General features: G+C 48.3%; 1 protein-coding gene across 3 annotated transcripts in view; it reads left to right on the top strand.

The window, feature by feature from the left end:
• Dennd2a (DENN domain containing 2A) overlaps positions 1–9,359 on the top strand; it is a 101,121-nt gene that overhangs the window by 71,947 nt on the left and 19,815 nt on the right. For all 3 annotated transcript variants that reach the window (XM_005365856.2, XM_013353276.2, XM_026788567.1), the window contains 5 exons: positions 2,973–3,082; positions 3,988–4,057; positions 5,972–6,049; positions 6,714–6,854; positions 8,569–8,717. In XM_005365856.2, the coding sequence (XP_005365913.1) occupies positions 2,973–3,082; positions 3,988–4,057; positions 5,972–6,049; positions 6,714–6,854; positions 8,569–8,717 (548 nt within the window). The remainder of the gene's footprint in view (positions 1–2,972; positions 3,083–3,987; positions 4,058–5,971; positions 6,050–6,713; positions 6,855–8,568; positions 8,718–9,359) is intronic.

Below are 9,359 nucleotides of genomic sequence, written 5' to 3'. Positions count from 1 at the left end.
GTTCCCCAGCCTGTGTCCAGCCAAGCCCTCTTCCTTCCCAGCCTGTGACAACATTTGCCCTTTACCACACAGCTCCTCCTAAGTAGCATCGTTTGGAATGCATCGTTTCTGTGAGTGTCAGGAAAGCCTTATCCCACTGATGATATCGGGGACCTAAAGTAAAGAGCTCTTAATAGAGCAGGGACACGCCCAGTGACACTGGAGTTACTCTCAGGATTTGAAGTCTGTACCACAGAGTCTGCTGTAGTCTAAGTCAGTCCGACCGGAATTCCCATTCAGACATTCAAACTCTCTGCTTGGCCTCAAGTGATTGTAAAGATAACTAAGACAGGTTTTCTGTCCTTTCGGAAGGTGAACCAGAACTATGCTAACCGTGTGTGTGTGTGTGTGTGTGTGTGTGTGTGTGTGTGTGTGTGTGTGTGTGTGTGTAGCTATCGGGGTAGGATATGACAGTCAGAGACCAGAGCCTCAGAAGAAGGGGAGCTCATCTTGATTCACACTGGGCTTCTGTGGTGGCAGTCACCTCATGCAGGACCCTTCCGGCCTGAGCCCCGCCAGTCTGCCTGCTCGTGTCCTTTCCCACATAGAGGTCCTTGGCATGTAGAACAGTGATGTAAACGGCGGTAACCAAGGGCACACGCCTTCCCCACACACACGCACACACCTACCCCTCTTCCGTCAGCTGCCACGCCTTTAAGGAACACTCCTGAAAACCCTACTGCAGGGATGTCTGGATGCAGGGGACTTGCCCAACTGAGAGCCCCAGTAGGCACCGAGGCACGATGGTCTTGGTGCCAGCACATGGCTGTGCACGTGATAGCACTTGCTTGGGGTTCTAGGAACAAGGGCATCAAGTCATGAGTTAATCACCGAGCCATCAGAAGTGCCAGATGCTTGCCATTTCCAGCCTGGAGGCTTTGGACTCAGACTCCCACTGAGAACTCATTATTAGGAGATAGTTAAAAATCACTGTTGAAAACGGAGCTGATTCAGAAAGATAGAAAGAAAAAAAAATCACCTGTGATCTCCTCAGCTAGCACGTTGATGTTTTGGTTTCTAGACTTAACTCATACTGTATTTCCTCTCTTTATACTGCAGCCGTTATGGTGGTTTTGTGTCACGAGCCATGTGCAGCCTTGTAAGAACATTATTTTAAAACATATTTAATACAAATTCCGAAGCATCTTTCTTGAAGTTCTCTAGTTCCCCAGTATGTAGGGACTCTGTTTAATTGATCTTTCTCTGTTGGAAATGTATCTTGCTCCTGCTATTTCTTATGTAAGTGTGTTTTATATGGTTCATTCTGGTTCATTCTGGCCCTCCTTCTTTTGTTCTGAGATAGGATCTTCTATATAGCTTCAGCTTGATCCTGTTAATTTGGATTTTTGATAATTTTGTTGTTTGGTTTTGTTTTATTTGCTTTGGTTTGGGGTGTTTTTTTTTTTTGGTTTGTTTTTTTGGTGGTGGTGGTGATTTGCATGTATGTGCATGTGTGCATTTGTGCGTGTGTGCATGTGCGTGTGTACATTCGTGCGTGTGTGCTTGCATGAACTTGTGCATGTTGAGCAAGGTCTCCCTATTTTGTCCTTGCTGACCTGGAACTCATTATGTAGACCAGGATGGCCTCGAACTCACAGAGGTTCTCCTGCCTCTGCCTCTCAAGTGCTGGGATTAAAGGCGTGCACCACCATGCCCAGCCATTTTATAAGCTTTTAAATAATCGGCTTTATCTCACATTCCAACGGTCACCTTATTCAAGGTTGGCAGTCCACTTTTCACACTAATATTCCGTTAAGCCAGGTGTGGCTGCTCACACCTATGATCCTAGCACTTGTAACTGAGGCATAAACTGATCTTTGTGAGTTTAAAGTCCGCCTGAACTACATACTGAAACCCTGTCTCAAAAAATAAAAACAAGAGAAAAAAATAAAATCGAAACAAGGGTCTGAAGAGATTGCTCGGTGGCTAAGACCGCTTGCTATTCTTCCGTTCTTAGTGCCCACATCAGGTGGCTCACAACTGCTGTGACTCCAGATACATGGGATCCAGTGCCCTCTGGCCTCCAAGGGCACCGTCACAAACATAGTACACATAAACTCATCCAGGTGCATACACATATACATGAAATAAATAAATAATAAAAATGAAAACAAAGCAAAAAGCCATCTAGAAAATGAGAACAGATTCCTGTTGATTTGATACACAAAATAAACAAACTTGTTACTTCAATTTTTTAGTTTATTTTGACATAGCCTCTCACGGAGTCAGGTCATCTGTGAACTCACCGCGTAGCTAAGCGGCTGAGCTTACATGTATGCGCGACCACATCTTCAGACAGTAAAGATAACCTCTAAATCAAACTTTAATTTACCCTCCTCCTCCCCGTTTGTACTGCCTGAGAGTCTATCCTGAGCTCTGGAGACAGCGCTGGAGTCATGATCAGTTTCCTTCCTCGCTCTAAACTTGCTGTGTGACCAGGACGAGACACCTACCATCACAGGGCCTGTTTCTTCTGTCTGAGATGAGAGAGTGGGCCTCATTATGTCCAGCTCCTTTCCAGTTCTGCATTCGGTGACCCCGCGGGACTCGTTGGTTTCACTGTGTGATGTGGTTGTGCTATCTGTAGTCCTTGTATTACCACACTTGGAGGTCAGAAGAGCCGCTGTGCAGTGCTGTCTCCCAGATCCGTGCACCCCTTGGAAGGGGTTGCCATGGAGACTTTTCCTTACAGGAGCATTGTATTCCAGAATATTAAACAGAATGTCTTTCTGAAGCATGTGATCTTCTGTCTGCTGATTGCACCCTTAGACTACAGTTGCTTTGTCTGGGGGAACAGCCCACAGGCGGCTTCAGACCCTTCCCCAGCAAGTCGCTGAGCGGGTAGTCATAGCCAGAGAAGGACACAGGGCCTTCACCTCTTGCTCCATTGTTGGGATTTAGGCTGTGACCCTCTCCCGCCGTTCCCTTTGCAGTTAGAAAAGTCATTCAAGTTCATGAGGGAGGCTGAGGACCAGCTGAAGGCAATTCCCCAGTTCTGCTTTCCTGACGCCAAGGACTGGGCTCCCGTCCAGGAGTTTACCAGGTAAGAGCTTCTGACTCCCCTCTCACAACTAAGTTGGGAGGAGCAGAGGAGGTCATAGATAGCAGAGCCCATAACTTAGGAGTTAAGCCATCCTGATGGGCACCAGCCTAGAAATTTTCCCAGTGTGTTTTTAACGTTTCCCCGAGACAAGAGACACCTTCTTAGTGGGCATTTAGGAAGCGTCCCATAGTCTAGAGGGAGGCCTGTGTGTTTCAGAAGCCTCCTGAATAGAATCCTAATCTTGGAAAAGTCAGGGAAGCTGCCCATTGTCTGTCCTCACCCACACGGGGCTCGGAAAGCATTCCAGTGGCTCTTTAGCTGCTGCTCCGATGGGGTCTGTTCACATGTCTGCTTAGAGCATGCATGGTGTTAGCTGTCCGCATTGGCCCAACTCAGCAGGCTCACACGCCAAGTTTTCCAGGGACACTTTGTCCTGTGAAGCTGGTCTGCAGTTTTCAAGGGACACTTTGTCCTGTGAAGCTGGTCTGCAGTCTTGAAGGCAAGCCTGAAGGTAGCTGTGTAAGAACATCGCCAGGCCTGAGAAAGGCCAGTCCCGATGTTCCCTCCTGAACCACACCCTCGCCTTCCATCAGTGAAGAGAAACACACACTCCTTTCCCTTCTCTGCAGTCACAGTGGTGAATACCACTAGATCTACGCCCTAGCATAGCTCGGGTGACGAAATTCTGGGACAGCTCAGGGTGAAAAACATCTCAGCACATTTCACTCTGCCTCCTTGACGTTTACTTGGGTGACCTGAGTTTCACAAGGACGGGCAATCAGAGCAAAGAACTCTGAGCAGGCTCTCCAGCCTTTCCCTTGCTAACTGCTGCTTCACTGCTCCTGTGGGGATGTGCCTTTGGCTGTGTCATGTGTTGTAACCTGTTTGTGTTTTCACAACCACAGTGAAACATTCTCGTTTGTCTTAACTGGAGAAGACGGGAGCAGAAGGTTCGGTTATTGCCGAAGATTGCTGGTTAGTACTCTGCCTTTCTCTCAGCCAGAATTTCCTAGAGAGCCTACCCCTTGAGACTCAGGTTTTGCCTACGCTGCTGGAGTAGCAGGTGGTGGCAGGTTAACTAAGGAGTGAAAAAGATAGATAAGGCTAGACCTGGTAAAGTATACCTGCTGTAATCCCAGTGCCAAAGAAGTTAGCAGGAGGCTCTTGGGTTCAAGGCCAACTTGTTTCAAATCACACAGCTGCGCACTCACACACACAGCACATACACACAGATTTGAAGATCACTAAGTTTTTTTAGTAGGTAGAGGTGATATATTTATTTCCATAAGCAAGAAAATACTTTATTGCCTGACGTAGTAGCACATATCTTTGATCCTAACACTTGGGAAGCAAAGGCAGGCAACTCTCTGTGAGTTCAAGACTAGCCTTAAACTCTAACAGAGAGAGTTCCAGGACAGTCAGGGCTGTTACACAGAGAAACCCTGTCTTGAAAAACCAAAAAGCAGAAAAAGAGAGAGAGGGAGAGGAAGGAAGAGAGAGAAAATGTTTGATTTCTTTTTTCCCCATCAAATTAAAGACCTTTCTCTCCTTAAACCAATTTTCCTTCTTAATAAAACATTGCTAATCAGCCCCTGATTACTGAGTGAGAACATTCAGAATAGTTGCTAAGAAGGTTCAGGACTGGAGAGGACTGAAGGGAAGGCTCAGCGGTTAAGAGCCCTGTATTCTTCCAAGGACCTGGGTTCAATTCCCAGGACCCACATGGCCGCTCACAGCTGCCTGTAATTCCAGTTCCAGCAGATCTGGCACCCTCAACACAAACATTCATTCCACAAAACCCCAACGAACATAATAAATCTTTCTTAAAAAAAGTTAGAAACTGAGACTGGAGAGCTGCCTTGGGGGCTTAGAGCACTTGTTGCTTTTGCAAAGAACCTGGGTTTAGTTTTCAGTACCCGGCAGCTCACAGCCATCCATAAGTCCAGCTCCAAGGTATCCAGTTGGCTCTTCTGGCCGTCAAGGACACCAGGCATAGGAATGTGCTTAAAAGGGGTAGGGATGTAGGTCAGCAGTGGCCCTGGTTTCCATCTCCGGCCATTGCAAGAAAGGGGAGGGTGGGGGCTGCTAACGCGCAACACAATAGATGTTTGATACTCGCTGACTTGGTGGATCACGAGTGTGGGTAACAGCTGAAGAGGCTAAAAGGAGTGACGTCTGTGTTACTGTAGTTGCTTTAAGGTTTTGAGATCGACTGGTCCTTTTTCCTTGAAAAGCTGTCTAAAGTGAGTTCCCAGAGAGGATGTCAGAAATAACTTCTCTTCGGGATCATGGTTTTAATAAATGTTCATTCTCAAACATCGGGTGGGGGGGACTACAGTGAAGCAGCCGGTGAACAAGCCTCCGACTTCACAGTCCAAGACTGCTTCAGCACCGTGCTTATTCACCCTTGACCTTGGGAACTTCCAAAGAGTAAAACTAGGCCTGGCAAGATGGCTCAGGAGGTAAAGGCACTTGCAGACAAACCTGATGTCCTGAGTTTGAGCCCTGGAATCCACAGGGACTGGAGAGCTGGCTTGGGGGCTCGGAGTGCTTGTTGTTTTTGCAAAGGACCTGGATTTAGCTCCCAGAATGCACCTGGCAGCTCACAGCCATCCTTAACTCCAGCTCCAAGGTGTCTGACTTGCTCTTAGAAAAGAGAACTGACCTACAAGTTGGTCTCTGACCTCACATGTGTGCCACAGCTTGTATGTGCATGCCCACACAAATAAATGCAATAAGTATTTTTAAAGCAAAAATGCACATTCTAACAGACTTCTGACCAGTAAGATTGGGTGATGGTGAGTACGTGCTTCATATGACAGCCCCGGGGCTTCCTTCTTTCCCCGGACACTGACACTCACGATGCCTTTACGTTTCTCTCCCAAAAAGCCTGGAGGCAAAGGGAAGAGGCTTCCTGAAGTTTATTGCATTGTGAGCCGTCTGGGATGTTTCAGCCTCTTTTCAAAGGTGAGAACTTGCCCAGAGAGAGGGCGGGAGAACAGGCTGGCCCCAGAGGGACCCCGGAAACAGCACTTTTAGTCTTTTTCTGACTCTTTTCCTCACTATTTCTTTGTTCTCTGCCCACTTCTCAACAGTTTCTCTCATTGGTTCAAGAAATGTTAGTGAAAGGAATGACCATGGTGGCTCACTCCTATAATCCTAGCTCTGGAGAGGCTGAGGCAGGAGGATTGCTAGTTCAAGGCCATCCTGGAGTAAAGAGAGAGACCCTGTCAAGAAAGATGATTTTAAGAGCTGTGTCCTGAAGGAAAGACATAGAAAAAAACAGCCAAAGGAAGGGAGGAAGGGTGGGTGGGTCAGAGTTGTAGCTCAGTTCCTATTATACTCAAAGCCCTTGGAATAAAAATGTACCTGTATTAGTCCAGTAAGTCACATGTCAGAGGAGCAAGAGGAAACTATGGTTTCCCCTGTGAATGAGTACTAGGAACTACAAAGTCACATGGTAAAGGGACACAGAGAAGAGAAGTATTGGGACCAGTTTGTATGGAGTCAGGAGTCAACAGCTCCTCATGAGTTCCCACCCCTCCCTCCCCTGAATTCTTGAGTCACAGCGGCAGGCCCACTGCGACCACCTGACTGCAGAAGAGCTGAGCCGCCTCTCTGACTCTCGTAGATCTTGGATGAGGTGGAAAAGAGAAGAGGCATTTCCCCTGCTCTGGTGCAGCCCCTCATGAGGAGCGTCATGGAAGCCCCTTTCCCAGCCCTGGGCAAAACCATCGTTGTCAAGAACTTCCTGCCAGGCTCGGGAACTGAGGTGAGCCGTCAGACTCAATTTCTCTGTCGGGAGAACAGGTGGCCCAGCCAGCCAAGTCCCTGTGGCTGGAGCGGCTAAGTCTTTGAGCAGGCCATCCAACTCGGTGGTTTCTTCGAGCCCTGCTCATAAACCCCACCCTCAGTCCCGTCTGTGCAGACCAGGCTTGGCTTCAGGGAACAGCCCACAGAGCCATGCTGCACAGCGTGTGGTTTTTTGAGACATGCACTGTGTTTCCATGGCTTCTTTTCAAAGCCTGTAGTCGGTCATCAGTTCACTGGCTCTCTTCACGTTTGAGTCTGCATTGCTTTCTAAGTTTATAACTTGAACTGTTCCTTTCATTGAAGACCATCTTGGGTGCTACTTAATATTTACCCTAGGCTTCAAAGCCTGTCATTTACTTGGTCAGACCCTATAAACATCACAACACTGGTCCTTGGCTCTCTGCTGTAAACCAGTTGCTTCTAGACACAGAAGAGATGAGGGTGCATCGAGAATATGCCAGATCAACCCAGTTTTTCAGCACTGAGCTGAACCACACCCATACCCATACAGGTGTAGTTGCTTGGCTGTGAGGTTGTAGCTGGAGGTTGGGGGTGAAGGAGCCCCGGCGTGTGGAGAGTGTTCAGTGGGTGCTGTAGCAGGAGGACCTAGTGTTCACTGACGTCGCTGTACGGAAGTCAGCTCTTCACAGAGAAACTTAGAGACTCGCACATGCAACATGCGATAGATAAATCCAGGGTCGCGTGAGCAAGTGAAGATCAAGACGGTAAACGCAGCAGCTACAACCTAGGAAAACACACAGAAGTGGTTGGCATGTGTGCAGGGTGGTGCACACCTGTGACCCCAGCCTCAGAAGGTAGAGGCCGGAGAGTCAAGAGTTCAAGGCCATAGAGCTGGAATGGTGGCTCAGTGGTTAAGAGTGGTGACTGAGCCCTGTGGTGGTGGTGGCGCACACCTTTAATCCCAGCACTCAGGAGGCAGAGGCAGGTGGATCTCTGAGTTTGAGGCCAACGTGGTCTACAGAGTAAGTTCTAAGACAGTTACATGGAGAAACTCTGTCTCGGGGAAACAAACAAAAAAAAAGAATGCTGGTTGTTCTGCCAGAGGACCCAGGATCAATTCCCAGCACCCACATGGTGACTCATAACCATCCTCTAGTTCCAGAGGACCTAATGGCCTCTCTGGGTACTTCATTGTCTGTACACTATGCACATTCATGCAGACAAAAACACCAATACACGTAAAATATTTTTTTTTCCTTAAAAGCACTTACTGATCAAGTCAATGACTTGAGTTTGATCTCTGGAACCAGTGGTGGGAGAGAACTGACTTGTGAAAAACATCCTCTGACCTCCACCTGCGTGTGTGCCTTGGTACATATGCAACTGCCCTAATGCACACATCATGTACAGACACTTACATACATATGTGCATACATACACAAATAAATAAATAAATAGTTGAGGGCTAGCCCAAGCTACATGGAAAATTTGAAGCCAGCCTGAGCTACATGCGTAGGCTTGGGATTTTCTTCCAGCAGTAACAGGCCTTCAGAAGACAGTATTTTCTCCCAGGACCATCCAAGGGGCATACAAATGTGCTCTTCCAGGAGGAGCCTCCTTCAATGGCCAGGGACCACGTCCCTTCTCCTTGTCTCCAGGAGGCCTGCTGTGTAACCAATCCTACCTTCATAGCTGCTACCATTCCCTGGCAGGTGATTGAGCTGTGCCGGCCCCTGGACTCTCGGCTGGAGCACGTGGATTTTGAGTCTCTGTTCTCCTCCCTCAGCGTCCGGCACCTCGTCAGTGTTTTTGCCTCCCTGCTCCTGGAAAGGAGGGTCATCTTCATTGCGGACAAACTCAGGTACCAACCTTTGCTGCTTCTAAAAATATGTGTAAATGGTGCCCGGTCTGAGACTCTCATGATGTAGAGATTGGGTTCCTGGGGAACAAAGGTGACCTGGAGGCCTTCACACTCATGGTGTAAAGGGAGGTAGGACTGCATGCTGCAGATGCCTCTCTGGTGTTTGCCTCCTTTCCGTGTGGTGCACTGGGAACTAGGCACTTGTATGTGTGGGAAACGGAGGTGAGAGCTGTGTGACCCTGCCCTCTCAAGTCTCGTTCCAATGGGGGACCAAGAAGTAAGCAGTCTACGTGCATGGCACCATGTGGGGAGGGCTTGTTAGGGGCAGTGAGTTCATATGGCAAAGGGTGGCACAGATTCTGACCTAGTGCTAAGACCAAGAACATATTGCAGGCAGCAGGAGCTGGCCGTGTGAGGTGAGGAATCGGGAAAGGCTCTACATGTCTTGAGGAGCCATGAGGCAGCTCACTGCCTGGAGTGGAGAACAGGGTTGGTCAGGAAGAGATGAGCAGGCAGGGAGGACAAGGGACAGCTCAGAGAAAGACCACAACACTAGGGGAAAGCGCAGACTTACCCAAGGCAGCTCTTCCCTGTTGGTTATTATTGTTAATAAACCAAACCATACAAATAACACACACACAC

This window comes from Microtus ochrogaster, unplaced genomic scaffold (assembly GCF_000317375.1).
Source record: "Microtus ochrogaster isolate Prairie Vole_2 unplaced genomic scaffold, MicOch1.0 UNK4, whole genome shotgun sequence".
In the NCBI taxonomy this organism is placed as follows: domain Eukaryota; kingdom Metazoa; phylum Chordata; class Mammalia; order Rodentia; family Cricetidae; genus Microtus; species Microtus ochrogaster.
The sequence above is the reverse complement of the archived record's forward strand: the minus strand, read 5'-3'. Positions and strand labels throughout refer to the sequence as shown.